The following is an 18,256-nucleotide window of genomic DNA, read 5'->3' on the forward strand; positions in this document are numbered from 1 at the left end:
CCATTTCTGACTTCATCTTCTACCATTCTCCCTTTTATTTTACTCCACTCCAGTCATCTTGGATTCTTTGCAGTTCCTTAAACACATCAAACAGGATTCTACTTCAAAGCCTTTGCACTTGCTGCCCCTCTCTCCAAATATTTACGCAGCTTAGTTCCTTAATTTCTTCAGATCTCTGCTCAAATGTCATCATTATCATCAGAGAGGCTTTTCCTTGTGATTTTTCCTAAAATAGCAACATCACTCTCTCCTTACTTCTGTCCCCCTTACCATGCCTTAATTCTATTCACAGCATGACCACCTGCTATTTTATATATTCACTTGATTATTATTTTTTCCCTCAACCAGAATTTAAGCTGCATGAGAGCAGGGACTTCATCTTCCCTTGTTCACCAGAATTCCCCGTATCTACAACAATGCCTGGCACTAGGCAGGTGCTCAATAGTATTACTGAATGAATGTAGAATGAATTTAACACTGCCTTTGTCTGACGTTTTTGAAATTCTGTTTTCATTTTCTCTTAACTAGTCTTTCCTGGTTCTCCTGCTTCTCAATCTCAGAGATGAAGACTTCTTTCTCTCTGCTCTTCGATCTACCTCTTAAATTTAGGCTGTAGTCTGTATAAAGGCTTCACAAAGGTATATTCAGGCAAGGATTACCCTAAGCAGAGTAACTCACAATGGGTTTATAAATGCCTTGTTGATGAAAGTAAGGTGTTTTCCTATCTCTCTCTCAAAAAGGGATCGGCACATCCAGCCATGACTGCAAAGTAAATTATGTAAGAGACTGTAGTTTATCTAAAGCAATAATGTGAAATGGACCACAGGGACTTTTGAAAAGATAAAGCAGAGGTGGAAATACTCTTACAAAAACCAACAAATAACAGTTTAACATTTATTGAGAATTCTCTGTGTACAACTACTAGGTATACACCTTACATGTATTATCTCACTGAATTTCACAACAACTTAGAGGAAGTGGAAACTATTATAAGGCCCACTTTACAGATGAAGACAGCCTTGGAGATGCAAGGTCCAACAACCAGTCATTGGAACCTACCACCTCCAATACTGTGATGGGAAAGCAACGTCTTCAGTACTTCCTCTTACAGCGCTCCTCCTCCAGACACAACCTTCTGAAACCCTCATCTAGTGTCCATCCTTTACTGTCACGCGAGACAGAACGTGAAATGTGTCAATAGTTAAAAAGTCAGTGACTGTCCTCTTCGATCTCTTCACCCAGGAGGCTAGAGGCGTGAACTGTGCTCTGTTCAGCGACTCGGCCAGTTCTCGAAAAGGATTCTGGCCTCGGAAAAACAGTTCATTTTAACGCTCGCTTTTAGGCTAAAAGTTTGGCGTCTGAAGTTATCGTGGCTGCGGTGACAATTCCTCTCCCCTAGCCCCGCAGGCTCCAGCACAGTTTCCGTGTTGTTATTTGCATTTAGGAACGCTCACATTCCAGCCCGGAGCCCACTGGGTGTGGATAACCAACCTCCACTGGCGACCCCGCGTCGCGCCCCCCAAGAAAGGGTCTGAGGAGAAGGAGGGGGAGCAGCCCGACCCCCCTTCTGAGGAAGGTCGGGGGGGGGGGAGAGTGCCCCCCCCCCCCCCCCCCCCCCCGTCTCGAGAAAGGTCTGCAGGAGGGGGAAGGGTGACCTCCCCGCGCACCCACCTGAGGAAGTTCTGGATCAGGGGAGAGGGTGACCTCCCCGCACCCGCGCCTGAGGAAGGTCTGGAGGAGGGACAAAGGGTGACCTCGCCGTGCCCCCGCCTGAGGAAGGTCCGGAGAAGGGGGGAGGGTGACCTCGCCGCGCCCCCGCCCGAGGAAGGTCCGGAGGAGAAGAGGGTGACCTCGCCGCGCCCCCGCCCGAGGAAGGTCTGGATTGGGGGGGAGGGTGACCTCCCCGCGCCCCCGCCCGAGGAAGGTCTGGATTGGGGGGGAGGGTGACCTCCCCGCGCCCCCGCCCGAGGAAGGTCTGGATTGGGGGGGAGGGTGACCTCCCCGCGCCCCCGCCCGAGGAAGGTCTGGATTGGGGGGGAGGGTGACCTCGCCGCGCCCCCGCCCGAGGAAGGTCTGGATCGGGGGGAGGGTGACCTCCCCGCGCCCCCGCCCGAGGAGGGTCGGGAGGAGAAGGGGGGAGGGTGACCTCCCCGTGCCCCCGCCCGAGGAAGGTCTGGATTGGGGGGGAGGGTGACCTCCCCGCGCCCCCGCCCGAGGAGGGTCGGGAGGAGGAGGGGGGAGGGTGACCTCCCCGCGCCCCCGCCCGGGGAAGGTCGGGAGGAGGAGGGGGGAGGGTGACCTCCCCGCGCCCCCGCCCGGGGAAGGTCGGGAGGAGGAGGGGGGAGGGTGACCTCCCCGCGCCCCCGCCCGAGGAAGGTCCGGAGGAGGAGAGGGTGACCTCGCCGTGCCCCCGCCCGAGGAAGGTCCGGAGGAGGAGGAGGAGAGGGTGACCTCGCCGCGCCCCCGCCCGAGGAAGGTCTGGATCGGGGGAGGGTGACCTCCCCGCGCCCCCGCCCGAGGAAGGTCTGGATCGGGGGGAGGGTGACCTCCCCGCGCCCCCGCCCGAGGAAGGTCTGGATTGGGGGGGAGGGTGACCTCCCCGCGCCCCCGCCCGGGGAAGGTCGGGAGGAGGAGGGGGGAGGGTGACCTCCCCGCGCCCCCGCCCGGGGAAGGTCGGGAGGAGGAGGGGGGAGGGTGACCTCCCCGCGTCCCCGCCCGGGGAAGGTCGGGAGGAGGAGGGGGGAGGGTGACCTCCCCGCGCCCCCGCCCGAGGAAGGTCCGGAGGAGGAGAGGGTGACCTCGCCGTGCCCCCGCCCGAGGAAGGTCCGGAGGAGGAGGAGGAGAGGGTGACTTCGCCGCGCCCCCGCCCGAGGAAGGTCTGGATCGGGGGGAGGGTGACCTCCCCGCGCCCCCGCCCGAGGAAGGTCTGGATCGGGGGGAGGGTGACCTCCCCGCGCCCCCGCCCGAGGAAGGTCTGGATTGGGGGGGAGGGTGACCTCCCCGCGCCCCCGCCCGGGGAAGGTCGGGAGGAGGAGGGGGGAGGGTGACCTCCCCGCGCCCCCGCCCGGGGAAGGTCGGGAGGAGGAGGGGGGAGGGTGACCTCCCCGCGCCCCCGCCCGGGGAAGGTCCGGAGGAGGGGGGAGGGTGATCTTCCGGCGCCCCCGCCTGAGGAAGGTCAGGAGAAGGAGGTGAGTGACCAGCCCGTGCCGCCCGCCTAAAAGAAGGGGGTGGGTAGGAAGGAGGAGGAGCCCGCGCCCCGCCTGAGGAAGGGCCGGAGGAGGAAGGTGAGCAGCCCGCCCCTCCCCGCTCCCCTCACCCCCTCTCCCATTACCCCTCGGCCCGGGCCTCGGACCGGACGCCCGGGTCCCCAGTCGCTGCCGCCCCCCGCGCTCACCTGCCGTCCAGCTCCGGCCTGGGGTTGTCGGCCGAAGGCCCCGCGGCGCCGTCCGCGCTGAGCCCGGAGGCCCGGCGGCTTCGCCTCCGCGGCCGGGGCTGCTTTGGGGCCGCCAGCTCGGGCTCCATGGCGCGGAGGGGTGGGGAGGTGGCCGGGTGCCCGGGAGGCCCGCGGGGACGGGCACGGCGCCCGACTACTTCTGCCCAGAGAGCAGTTTCTGTCACGAAGTCGCCGCCGCCGCCATCTTCCGGGGTTTGAAAATGGCGGCCGCAGGAGACCAGCCAATCAGGGGACAGGGGACGGTTGCTAGGAAACGTGAGTCCCGCCCCTCTCCACCTCCACGCCTTTCAGGCGCTTAAGTGGAGGCAGGAAAGGAGGGTGGTCAGAGCGGCCAGCCATGCAGATAAGTGGGTGGCCTTGGACTGAATTCTGGCTCCATTCCTAAATCCCCAAAGCCTGCTGCCTACTGCATTGTTTATTAGGACTTTCACCATAGGCCAATGAAATTGGAAGCATTTTAGATCTTTCTCAGCATTTGGTGAGAAGAGAGGCTGAAAGTAATGACTTATAATGAGGTTTGGTTATTAGCCACATATACGCTAAATTATTCACGTGAGATAAATCCCCGTTTACCAAAGGGAGTGGAAATGTGTTCTTAAGGCTGTCTGTAGGAAACCAGGTATCTAATTGTGAGCCCTCCTGTCTCCCAGTTCCAAAGAGACAGTCTCTCCTTAGCAAAAGAAAGTGAAAGTGCCTTCATCCTCATTATTAAAAAGGCAGCCAAAGTAACAACATCAAATAAAGGACCTTCTCAAATAAAAAGACAATTGTTAAATGAGCACATTCTTTGATTTTAAATATTGCTTTTTATGTGTCAAAGGCTTTAAAAATAATCTCTCCTTTGACACTATGATTCCATTTCTGGGAATCTATCCTAAGAAATAAAATTATATTTACATTGAGGAGTGGCAGAATATGCCACTTTGGCACGAGGATTATTTTGAGCTACAGGCACTTGAAAAACAGCAGGTGCAAGAAGGGCGCTCTGACCTCCCCTGTGCTTCCTGAGACCAAGGGATGAAACTCCCATGTGAAAGATGCCCTCCCTGTACCAGGAGGAAAGAAAGTTCTTACCACAGGTGGGGAGTCAAGGCAGAGAGAATTCTGCACAAGCAGACCTTACTAAAACAATTCTTATCTTCTTTTGGTCTCCCCATATATTTTAGTTACTTTTCCACTTTTCTAATTGCCTGTCTTCATTCCACCTAGTATATAAGCACTTTGGTTTTGCCACTTCTTTGGGGGCTGTCATGTATATGTGAAAATCTGTATGCTTTTCTCCTGTTAATCTGGCTTCTGTCATTTTCATTCTTATGACCTGCTGGAGACCCTAAGAGGGTCAAAGTCAAGTTTTGTCTCCCCTACAACATGAAGCTATTAATGATGTTGTTTATAATATCAGAAAAAGTAAAGATAATCTAGATAAAAAATGACACAGAAATAGTTAATTATGGTTGATCCACTGCAAAGAATGTTTTCAGATAATAAAAATTAACTATGTAATAGAATAGCATATTGTAATTTTTAAATAAAAACATGGACTATAGAGGTATATTCAGAGTTATGAATTACAAAATATTTAACAGAGAAAAAAGATGAAATGTATTAAAATGTCTCTAGGTGCCTGAAACTATAAAACTCATAGAAGAAAATATAGGCAACACACTATTTGACATTGGTCATAAAGGAATCTTTTTGGATGACATGCCTACCCAGACTAGGGAAACTAAAGAAAAAATAAACAAGTGGGACTTTATCAGATTAAAGAGCTTCTACAAGACAAACAAAACCAGAATCAAGATGAACAGACAACCCACCAGCTGGGAGAGAATATTTGCAAAACATACATCTGACAAAGGGTTGATCTCCATAATATATAAAGAACTCACACAACTGAACAACAAAAAAACAAACCACCCAATCAAAAAATGGGCAGAGGAAATGAACAGACACTTCTCCAAAGAAGATATACAGATGGCCAATAGTCACATGAAAAGATGTTCAACATCACTAATCATCAGGGAAATGCAAATCAAAACAACACTAAGATATCACCTCACGCCCGTTAGCATGGCTATAATCACCAAGAGAAAAACCAACAAATGTTGGAGAGGATGTGGAGAGACAGGAACCCTCATACACAGCTGGTGGGAATGCAAACTGGTGCAGCCTCTATGGAAAATGGTATGGAGATTCCTCAAAGAATTAAAAATAGAGATGCCATATGATCCAGCCATCCCACTACTGGGAATCTAGCCAACGAACCTGAAGTCAACAATCCAAAGAGGCTTATGCACGCCTATGTTCATTGCAGCATTATTCACCATAGCCAAGAAGTGGAAGCAACCTAAGTGTCCCTCAACTGACGATTGGATCAAGAAAATGTGGTGTATACGTACAATGGAATACTACTCAGCCATAAAAAAAGACAAAATCGTCCCATTTGCAACAACATGGATGTGCCTGGAGGGTATTATGTTAAGTGAAGTAAGCCAGAAGGAGAAAGACAAACACTGTATGATCTCACTCATATGTGGAATATAAACCAACACATGGACAGAGAAAACTGTATTGTGGTTACCAGGGGCAATGGGGGTGGGGGGTGGGCACAAGGGGTGAAGGGAGACATATATATGGTGATGGACAAACAAAAATGTACAACCCAAAATTTCACAATGTTAAAAACTATTAAAACATCAATAAAAAAAATGTCTCTAGGTGGTCAAACTTCAGGTATTTAAAAAATTTTCTTTACTTTCTTGTATTTTATATATATACATATATTTTTAATAGTGAGGTACTGAATTTGCATTACTGTTATAATACAAGGGAAAAAACGTTTTAGTTTTAAAAGGGGTAAGGAGTTAGGGAGTAACATCCCCTTAGTTAAGAAGTACCTGTATTCTACCTTATCCTACCCCTCCCAAAAAATAAAGAAGAAAGGACTGCTTTGTAGCAGTTAGAGTAAAATAATGCAGTAATGTCATCTGGGGGGTTAGTCTCCACCCAGACACAGCTTCATAGGATGCACGTATTTAGTTTGAAGCGTATGAAATTGCCAACATTTAATATTTTCACCCACAGAAACAGCAATTTCATGGTGTCAACCTAATATTTTGGTGAGATCTGCAGAAGTTAGAGACTTCCCTTAGCTCTGCAGGCCCTGAAACTGGTTTTGATGGTGTAATTAAAGGTAGTCAGTCCTTTGGGAACTTGTAATAATCAATTACCACAGTGATAGATAATCCAGGAAGTTGGTGTGGGGATTCTCGGTGGAGAGGGATTTCTTTCCTTTGATCAGAATACTGTTGTTTTATGCAGATGTCAACAAATGAGAGGCATAAACTGCAAGAGAAGCAAAAAGTTTATTTGGGGTTTCAAGAATTGCAATTCGGGAGACACAGATTCGAGTAGAAACTCAAATGTGCTCCAGTCACAGGAGACAGACTCAGGGTTTTTATGGGAGAAAAGGGAGGAAGATGAGATAAATTGTATTAAGGCAGAGTTCATTGGTGCTAGATAAGATAAGGCTAGGTTTGTATTTCATAGATTGGCTTGAGATTCAGTTATCAGGCAAAAGGCTAGACTTATACTTCAGTAATTGGTTAGCAATTTGGTCATCAGCAAAGTGCAGTTTTGTCAGTCCTTACAAACAGAATATTCTTGTCCTTTCTGACTTCTTGGAATGTTAGTGGTTTGGTCCAGTTTGGAAGATAAAGCAAACAAGACATGCAAGGTAATTCCTCTGAAATGGCTGCTCCAGCTCTATTTTAATATGGCTCCACTCATGTCTTCTTTCACACAGGGCTCCCTTTTCTAATTTTCAGACACTTGGGATCTTATTATCTTGTTCAATTATTCACATTTATTGAATTCCTACTATAATATGCCAGGCCCTGTGCTAGATACTAGGGAACAATGAATAGAAGACAAATTTTAATCAGAAAGTTGCTGGGTACCATAGAAGCAGAGCAAAGGAATGTGGACCATTTTGAGGGGTGGTTGTTCAGGACATGGAAAAGTCTGGGGAAGTGTGTTGATCCTACAAGAGATAAACTTTCTGGTGTCTGAATGCCCTGCCCCCAAATGCAATGTCTTACTCTGCCTGGGACAGTAGCAAATACATGATAAATGTTCCCTGAATCCTCTTTTTCCCAGCTTCATGTGAACTGTATCCGTCCATTACCGTATTCTTCAGGACAGGATTTGAGGAAATTGATTAGATTTCAGCTCTCATATATACGTATATATACATAAAAGAAGACACAGATTTAGATCTCCATCCCTAAGAAGATATTCCTGTCACCTTTTTTTTTTTTTTGCTGAGGAAGATTAACTCTGAGCTAACATCTTCTGCCAATCTTCCTCTTTTTGTATGTGAGCCACTGCCACAGCATGGCCACTGACAGATGAGTGGCGTAGGTCTGCACCTGGGAACCGAACCCGGGCTGTTCTGTGTTCAAGATAACTGTGGCTGGCCCATCCTGTTATCTTGTTTGTACTTATATGTTACCCAAATTTCTTCAATCATAGATTTACAACTATTCTGTTTGGGGGGGGTCTTCCTCAAAGATTATCTTCAAAATCATCAGTCATATACAATGACACCAATCGGTATGCAGGTTGATATTAAATATATTTGACAACCAGCATACTAATATAAATTAATATGTAAACCAGTAATTTTAAAATCTATTCTCTTACATTATCTAAATAAGTCAAACTCTATGTTTGTAAAACGGCTTACCAGTGATATGTATTATGCTGGTGTTAGCAACCAGTAAGGTCACACTGGTATGTACCAGATGTATGTAACTCAGATTTTAGAGAAAAAATGCTGTAAATGCACATTTCCTCTTGCCAGCTCTGTGTTCTTTTTTTTCTGCCACTTCCAACCATCTGGTTTACCACTCAGTGTCATAGATACTTCCGTTCTTTCATCAAGCCCTCAGACTCATGTTTTGCAGAAAAATCAGAAATAGAAGAATGCCTTAAAGATATTGAAGCTATGATTTCTTAAGCTACCAATGGGAAGTTTACTCTTATGGTAAACTTATTTTATGAAGAAACTTTCAATAATCTTATCTGACAAGCAGAAGAGTATTTATAGGCACAATGGGGCAGAATATTTGAAATCAGGTTTGTTGTTCCATATCTATTGTGTGTGTGTATGGGGGGAGGGGAAGTTGTTTCATTTTTTTTGCATCTATCTAGCTATTAATCATCTATTTACTATATTGGTTTGCTTTCAGATATTGCAATGAGAAAAATAGAAAAATTAGAAACTAGAGTGTTAGCTGTAGGGTTTAAGAAGGAGAATAAAACTTGAGAAGAAAAATATGTGGCCAGAAAAGCACTATTAGTTAGAAGTAGATTGATACTAATTTCATTTATGCTTAGACTATCTTATGAAGAGGCCACTGAAGCTTTAAAATACTGAATCATGTTAGTAATGGGAGAGGAGGATGGGAGAGGAAAAGGGAGGGATGTGGGTATTGTGGGCTTGGGAGTAACAATGGAAAGTGACTTTGGTTATGGTGGTCCTGGCTCCCAACAGAGAATTAGCAAAGATAACTTCAGAAATGTCAGAACATCAATCAGAATTATTTCTCAGAGCTGAATTTTTTTTTTTTCATAATAAGAATTCCTTGCTTAGAAGGTTTTCTTTTTTTCATTACTTATCCAGTGAATTGACTGGCCTATATTAAAAAGCACTTAAGAAAGGAACTTTGAAAAGAAAGGAAATCCTAAGTGTAAACATCACACTTATATACTGGCATGTTTTTTCAGTCTCTTTCAAGACCTAGGGACAGCCATCCCATGTGTCAGTGAGGGTTCTACCACAGACACAGAATCAATAATATAGATACACATATTATATATATATATACACATATATATATGGAGATTTGTTTATATATTGATATATATATGAGGTAGTGGAATAGTATATTTATATATATATATACACAAAGACTTATTTCAGGGAATTGGTTTATGTGATTGTGGGTGCTGAAAAGTCTGAAATTGGTAGGGCAGACTGGAAACTCTTGGGTAGGAGTTGAAGGTGAAGCTGCTGTTTTGCTCTTAAGGCCTTTCAGCTGATAAAGTGAGGTCCACCCACAATATCTAGGGTAATCTTTACTTAAAGTCAACTGATTGTCAGTGTTAACCACATCTACAAAATACCTTCACAGCAATACCTAGATTAGTGTTTGATTGAATAACTGAGCACTATGGGCTAGCCAAATTGACTCATAAAAAACTAACCATCACACCAGAAGACTTCTCTAGACTTGAAATCGCAATTATTATTACTTGAGGAAATTTTTTTCCTTTAAGACTTAGTTTTTCAAGGAAAAAAGAAATTACTAAAAAAATAAGATGCATTTCTTATATTACTAAAGAGATTTGTCTGATTTTCTTCTACTTCCTTTGCAAACCTAAGTTAATCATAGCTCTAAGTGAGATTGAGAATTTAAAAAATTAATGAAAAATACAGATTATGTCAGTGGACCTGAAATGAGATGCTCAAATCACCTGATTTTTCCTTATGTTGTTTCAAACTAAAAATATCAAGGGCCAATGGGAGAAGTTTGATACAACTAGAAATAAATACAAATCTAATTTTATAAAATGGAACTAGCTTATCCATTCTCTTTATTATATAGCACTACCAGAACCCTAAAAATTTGGGGAATTATTGTCAGGTAGAGACAAGCAGGATTAGCTTTATGAAGATCAAATTTGGAGAGACAAATATAACTCATAATAAGTTCAGAAGAAAACTGCTGAAGAACACTGTGATTAAGGGAACTCCCCATGCAGAATCAACAGATAAAAGATGCAGAAGTTTAGGCGATTGGTTGGAATGATTGAATAGGGAGGTACATTTGGAGCAGTTGAGCCAGTTAGCCTCTTCCCCCTCCCTTGCTTGTGTAGTATGCTTGCTCATAGGCTAAAGCAGTGAGTGGGGACCCAGGAGTTGGAGAAACAAAGCAGTGCCTCAGGAAGCTGAATATTCTATGAAGAATGGGGAACACTAAACCAGAAGACAGATACAAGCCACTCTGATTGGCAGTATGTTCCAGCCCTCCACCTTTGTTACTAGATACAGGCTGTAGATAATAGCACAGGCTGGGAAACAGAGGTCTAAAACAAAACAGGGATAAAAGACAATACCACAACTGTTAAAAGATTTAAGGAAACCCTTCACAGTAAGAGAGATATCAAACTCCTACAGGGGGAAGAATTAGCACCCAAGGAAAGAGAGTAAATAAAGCAAACAGAAGACGACTTCAAAGGGAGAAAAGTGATTCAAAAAAGATTAAATATAGACACATCATGAAATTTTCATATTGTAAGAAATAAAGAGAAAAGTCATAAACGCTCTCAGAAAGAAAAATAGACTATTTACAAGGAACAAAGAATCAGATAAGTGTAATATTTTTCATTGGAAATAAGGAAAAGGACAAATATTTTCAAAGTTTAAAGAAATATGATTTGGGACCTAAAATCCTGTATTCCAACAAATTATTATTTAAGTGTGAAGGCAAAGTGAACACATTTTTGGATGTGCAAGAACTTATGAACTGTACCACCCACACAATTGAAAGAATTACTTGCATGAATAATCCCAGCAACACAACTAATGAATCCAATAAGAAAGAAGTAGGACACAGAAAACAGTAGTGTGCAAAGAAGCCAGTACAATTTATATTTATGCCTAAATAATTTTTGATGGCTAGTGTAAAAAATTTTCTTTAATAACACTTTGGCACTAAAGTTCCAGATATTATCAATTTTGGAAGCAATGGGGCTAAGGTTGCAGATTAAAAAGGGAAGATTGAAAATGTGTTTGTGTGCGTGTGTGTGTGTGCGTGTGTGTATGTCCGTGTTTTGGGGGGAATATATTTCTAAAAGACTAATATATATAATATTAAAATAATATGTATATAAATTAACATATATAATTAAATATACATATTAAAAATTTAAGGGTAACCGCTGGAACTACTGAAAAATGTCTTACAACTTCCAAATTGTGGTGCAAAGAAAATTCAATCTATATATCAAATAGGAGGAAAGTAAGAAAGGAAAAAAGAAAGCATAGTCAATAGAAAACATAAACTAAAGGAAGAATAAACCCAAACATATTATATTCACAATAAATGTGAATACATTACATTTTCCCATCAAAAGACAGAGACTCTCACCATTTTCAAGAGACACATCCAAAACAAATTTAAAAATAAACAAATGGAGTCCCATCTCCAGTAACATGATGTGATAAGTTATTTGGACCACTTCGATCATTAAGTAAAACAAAAAATGCTGACTAAAGTACAAAAGAACATCTTGAAAACATTGATGAATAAGATAGTAAAGAATTACTGGGCCGAATCCTGAGGAAATCAGAGAGGTAAGTGGAGGCCAGAAACTCCTTTTACATTAAAGGTACTTGCCAAACAGGGAAATTCAATTTTCGTGGGCTCAGTGGGCACAAGGGAGAGGAATCAATGCCCAGGGCCCAATCCAAGATAGTTTAATAGAAGACTCTTTTGTATACAGCTCAGCTCCCAAAAGGTTATACTTACAGAATAAAGGGAAACCCACTCCAGCCCCTCAACACCCAGGAGACTACAAGGTGATTTTCCTTGGCGTTGGACAGAGCAGGACATCAGGAGGGACTGTCTCTCAGAAGCTATAACCACAGCTGGCCCTAAGACCAATAGGCAACCAAAATTCACATCGCTTGGATGGTCTGAAAAATAAAACTTTAATGAGTTACTTAAACAGATAACACCCCTAGGTGCCTTGCAGACGTAAATGCAAATACACTTTCATCCCAGACCTCAAAGACTTCCCTCAAATAATGTTTCAAGGAAAATCAGAAGCTCAGAGCCAAAAACAAGCACACAAGGAAAAAAGTCACCATTGGTAAGAATCAGAAGAAATAACTGACAGAAGAGACAGACCTGCAAAGATTTTGTTTAGTGGAATAATCATATTAGAAAACACTACAGATACTATGTCTACAGAAATAAAAGACAAGATGGAAACTATCTTCAGGAATTGTCAATTACAAAAAAAAAAAAAAAAAAAAAAAACTTGATATAGGAGATTTGAAAAAGAACTTAATAGAATTTCTAGAAATGAAAAAATACAATAAGTAAAATTGGAACCTCAGTGCATGACTTTAAAAGAAGATTAGGTAAAGCCAAAGGAGGACAGTGAATGAAGAGGAAGATAGTTGGAGAAATTAACCAGAATGTAGCACAGAGATACAAAGAGACTGAAAATATATGTTAAGAGATCTATAAGATACACTAAAAAGGAAAGTAAAGAGAAAATGGGAAGAAAGCAATATTCAAAAAGATAAGGGCCAAGAGCTTTCCAGAACTTAAGACAGCCATGAATCTACAGATCATTAAGCCCAAAAAATCCAAAGCAGGACAAATGAAAAGAAACTCCATTAAGGAACCTTATGGTAAAACTAAAGAAACCAAAGACAAAGACAAAAATTGCAAAGCAGCCAGACAGACATGACCTTAAAAGGCATGACATTTATACTGACGGCTTCTCCTATGCAACAGTGAAAGCCAGAAGACAGTGGACTGAGGGCCAAATGCCAGCATGGAATTCTATACCCAGTGGACTACCTTTCAAGAACATGGGTGAAATAAAGACATCTTCAGAAAAAACTCAAAAAGAAAAAAAAAAAAGAGTTGGTAACTAAAAGATTCCAAATCCAAGGAAATTCTAAAAGATTTACTTCAGGCAGAAGTAAGAAAAGTAAGGTCTGAAATGGGAGAAGGAATGAAAAACAAAGAAAGTGGTAAATATGTGGGTAAATCTAAAACCAACATGGATTGCATAACACAACAACAGCAACAATGCCTGCAGGCTCAAATACATATAACATAAAAATCAGAAGAAGGATAAATGGAATTCGGTTACTCCAAGGTCCAAGAAGAGGGTGTTGTGCAAGAAGAGGGTAAAGATATTGATTAAATTTAGACGTGGTAATATCTTGGATAATTGCTAAAAATAGAAATGGAGTGTTTAGCTTCCAAATAGAGGAGGGAAGAATGGAGCAATGAAAACACTTTATTACCTGGAAGAAATGAGAACATATGTCCACACAAAACTTGTAAACAAATGTTCATAGCAGCATTATTTGTAAAATCAAAAAGTGGAAACAACCCAAATGTCCGTCACCTAGTGAATGGATAAATAAAATGTGGTGTATCTATCCAATAAATATTATTTGGCAATAAAAAGAAATGAAGTATTGATACATGGTACACCATGGATGAACTTTGAAAACATTATGCTAAGTGAAAAAAGCCAAGTGCAAGGAACACATAGTATATGATTCCATTTATGTGAAATGTCCAGAACAGGCAAAACTATGCAGATAGAAAGTAGATTAGAAAGTAGATTAGTAGTTGCCTAGGGCTAGGGGATAGGAGATTGACAAGAGATGGCTACTGGGTACAGGTTTCTTCTTGGGATAATGAAAATGTTCCAAAATTGTGATGATGGTTGCAGAAATCTATGACTATACTAAAAGCCATTGAATTGTACACTTTAAATGGGTAAATTGTATGGTATGTGAATTATATCGCAATAAAGCTGTTTAAAAATGTATCACTCAGGAATTGGATTATGTATAAGCAGTTAGTCAGAACCTATTTTTAAAGGAACTATCCCAGTTATGTTTTATAATCTTACATATGCTCAATATGCACCCCTCATGTCACAAAGCACACGCTGATCCTAGAAGGTATTTATCCCAGACCTGGGTAGCATATTGCAATTGGGTAATTGAGATGGCAGCCATGATACATTTCTCCATTTTTAAAAGTTCTGAAGAAGAAGTGATGCAAACCATGATTCTTGAGTAATAAAAATTTTATGTTGATTACTGAATAATAAAATTATCATGCTAAAAAAACCATTTCATTAGTTCAAAAGAAGATCAGAAAGGACACAAAAGATAACCTAGAATATGGGGACAAACAGAAAGCACAAAATAATATATCTAAACCCAACTATATTAGTTATTGCATTAAATATAATGCACTAAATTCTCCAATTAAAAGACAAAAATAGAAGAAAAATCAATTATATTATGTTTACAAGGGATATATCAAAAATATGAGAATACTGAAAGGTTTTTAAGTTACTAAGAATGTAAAAAGATGTCATTCAAACACTAACCAAGAAAACTACGTTAAAGTAGTAAGGTTAATATTCAATAATAAAGACTTTAAGGCAAAAATCATTAGTAGAGATAGTAATTTTAAAATGATAAAAAGTTTCAATTCCACAGAAAATATAACAATTTAAAATTTACATGCTCTTAATAACAGCTTCAAAGCATATAAAGCAAAAATTGACAGAAAAAGAAATAACAGACAAATCAATAGTCATAATGAAAAATTTTAACACGTCTTAAATAATAAGTACTCTAAATTTAGGCTACAAAATAAATCAGTTTGACATATGGCTATATATATATATAAAATATATATATGTAACACTGTATCTAACAACTACAGAATACACATTCTTTTCAAGTATTCACAAAATACTTTCAAAAATTGACCATATAGTAGAATATAAAGGATGTCTTAACAAATATATAAAGAGAGAAATCATTTAGATTATGTTCTCTGATCTTAATTCAATTAACCAAAAAATAACAGTATAAATGTTTGTTATATATGATTTAAAATAAAACAAATAATAAAGTAGATAATAGTAAAAGCCTAGAAAATCCCCATACATTTGGAAGTGGTGATGGTCGAGGTGTACGAGTGGGAGATGGAGGTAAAAAGGACAATTTATTGGTTTGCTCTGTGTGTTTAGGGATTGTTTGAATCTTAAATTTAAGAAGATATTCATATAGTACTTATGAAGTAGAAAAAGCTATTTGCTGTTGCAGCAAGTTTTACTCATACTCTTTCCTTTCCCCATCAATACTTAATACAATCTTCATATTTTTTTAAAAAAGACATTTGTTACTTTCAAAATAGGTATAAGTCAGAAGCAGATTTGGATAAACTCAGAGTAATTTGTCTATAGCTGTGCACAAACCTTATCTCAGGTGTTCAGGCCCACCAAGGCTGCTTTGAGACTAGAGAACTGAAAAGCTGGATAGAGGCTGTGCTGCTTTAAGTAAAGAAGTGTCTCAGCCCTCAGATGGATTCATTGCCTGCCCAGTGATAAGGCTTACCTAGGCGCTCCATCCTCATTACCACAGGGCGGAGGGGGCATCTTCAGATCAGCATGGTAAGTGGCTACGGTACTTGTGCATTGTTGACAGTGTTGCTCTAGTGTCGTAGCAAATTTTACTCATCATATTTGACCCTTTTCCCCACCAAACAATTCTTAATTAATTCTTAACACGAGAGAAGAAATTTTTAAAGAGACATTTGTTTCTTTCAATATCCGTGTTTAAAGGGGGTTTGGATGCGCGTCTGTGTTCACCTGTAGTTTGGCTGCTTTTAGTAAAAGCTCTGTTGATTTGCAGTTGTCACCACCTTTAATTGAAGCGCTGAGGCAAACCCCTCTCCTTCCTTTAGTTTTACATTTGTTTTATACTTAGTTGTGCTCACTTTTCTGTAGAAATCAATTGCTTCACTTTTAGTTATGCTTTCAGCGTTCCTGGGGACTTCAGACCCAGGTTCCATTGCTAAGCTCATAAACACATGGCAGGGTAAAGTGCACAGACATCTTAGTCCTGTCTTGAGTTTAGTTCTTTGGGGACGATAATGAATATAGTTACTTACAATAATTCTGTTTGGGTTCCACCTTTTAAGATCCACTTTCCCTTTAATCTCTTATGTGCCACTCATGGTAACTTTTAGTATCTTAGAATTTTTAATTCTTAAATGGAAGCCACCTCTCCAACTGCATTTTCGTCTTTGATCTTCTCACCCTGTTGGAGTCTCTCTCCAACATTTTAAGGATGTTTAAATTGAAAATTTATGCCTTGAAAATTATGCCTCCCTACCTGAGGGATCCTTGTGGTACAGAAATGTTGTGTCTTGACTGTATCAATTTTGGTATTCTGGCTGTGATATTGTATTAGAGTCTTACAAGATATTTCCGTTAGGGAAAATGGATAAGGGGAACATAAGATCTTTCTGTATTATTTCTTACAACTGCATATGAATTTACAAGTGTTATTTATCTCAAAATAAAAAATTAATTAGAAAATTATGCCTTCCTAGTAATTCAAATAAGCTTTGTAGCAGCATTTATTAACATGCTGTGACTTATCAACATTGATATTCAGTGGGCATTTTACAATCTTATATTATTTTATAGTGTCACTAGTATTTTAACAGATAGTTTGGGAAGGAAGGAAAGGCTAAGAGAAGCATAAGGTGAAGATAGCCTTCTGTACTCTAGGACACAGTTATGTTATAAACTCAGTCGTTTCTCAAACCAGGAAGGGCAAGATTGGTCCTTCTTGGGCCAAGTATTCCTGCCGAGTTCAAAAAGGGCAGAGTCAATCACTCCTATGTCTGAATCACTTGGGTAACAGCTCATATGAAGAGCAGCAATTTTGTTTATGTTGGTGATTATTTTTGCTGTGAATATTGTGAGCAAATGCCACGTGTGCATCCCACAGGGACTGGGTGGTAAACAGCTAAGAAAGGATGTTGTAAGGGAAATCTACTGTAAGTGGTTTTAATGATGTAGAAACAATGAATTTCCCCCCTCTTTTAAATTTTTACCTAAATCTAGGGATTTAGGTAAGGTTTGATCTGATTATAGTAGCTAATGTACTGAGATCATTTTAAGTCCAACAGGAGGGGAGAGGAATGAAACTGTGCTTTGCAGATAAGGGTATTAGAATCCTATTTATGATGGAATGTGTTGATTTGATTTTTTTGTGCCTGATAGAGGTTGGAATATTTGTTGGTACTAAGTGAAGTGCTTTCTAAATTGGGTTCACAGCCTTTGTCATGAGACTGATAGTTGCACAGAGAAGAAACAAGAGGGCAGTTCTACTCAAGTAGTGAACTTGAATTCCTCATAATGCATAGAGGGCTGTGTTATGCCTTGCGAATCAAGGAGACAAAGTACAAGGATTTGATGCATCTAAGCAGGAACAGAGTCCAAGTCAGATTGCAGGGGTGTGACCGGCCAGAACTCCCTCCTCCGCTCCCCCTGACAGTGATCTTTGTAGTTGAATCTCAGACCTTGGGAAAGTGCAGCCATGGACAAGGGCAGCGTTGCCTATCAGCTTATTAGGCAGACAGCTTGAAGGGCCCTCATGATGCAGGAGACAGGCCCTTCCCCTACAAGACCCCCAGCACAGACTTGTTCCAGGACCACCGGGAGTCAAAACTCAACAATATTAATATCAGCGACTGCTGTCCCTTTAGATTTTTAGGATTTAACTTTTTCTTTCCTTTTCTTAGATGAGTAGATATTTGTGTCTGTTTAAATTATAAAAAAAATTATTTGCCTTTTAAATAAGTGTGAATGGTGATTTAAAAGAGGGATAGAGAAGTGGAGGCTGATGAGGGTGAAGGAAAACAGTAAAGTTTAAACAAGAAAGAAAAATCGCTTACTAACCAGATATAACTAGAGTTAATATTTTGCTGCATTTTAAAAAATTTTTTTCTATGCTTATTTTTAAATGTATTTGATATCATACTTTATATACAATTATACAACTTATATACTTTTTACTTAATATTTTATCATAAGCATTTCCCATGTCATACTTTTTTTTTTTTTTTGGTAAATATTTAAGGGTTGCATAACATGCCATTG

General features: G+C 41.0%; 2 protein-coding genes across 2 annotated transcripts in view; one reads left to right on the forward strand and one right to left on the reverse strand.

Moving 5' to 3' along the window:
- Positions 1–3,633, reverse strand: part of NET1 (neuroepithelial cell transforming 1) — a 74,216-nt gene extending 70,583 nt beyond the window's left edge. The window contains exon 1 of the mRNA XM_004425396.3: positions 3,395–3,633. Coding sequence (XP_004425453.1) covers positions 3,395–3,522 — 128 coding nt within the window. The 5' untranslated portion in view covers positions 3,523–3,633. The remainder of the gene's footprint in view (positions 1–3,394) is intronic.
- TUBAL3 (tubulin alpha like 3) overlaps positions 2,751–18,256 on the forward strand; it is a 28,129-nt gene continuing 12,623 nt past the window's right edge. Inside the window, 1 exon segment of the mRNA XM_087420868.1 lies at positions 2,751–2,876. The gene's annotated coding sequence lies outside the window, so the exon portion shown is untranslated.

The sequence above is a fragment of the Ceratotherium simum genome, chromosome 32, assembly GCF_057802395.1.
Source record: "Ceratotherium simum simum isolate JZ-2026a chromosome 32, ASM5780239v1, whole genome shotgun sequence".
Taxonomy (NCBI): Eukaryota; Metazoa; Chordata; class Mammalia; order Perissodactyla; family Rhinocerotidae; genus Ceratotherium; species Ceratotherium simum.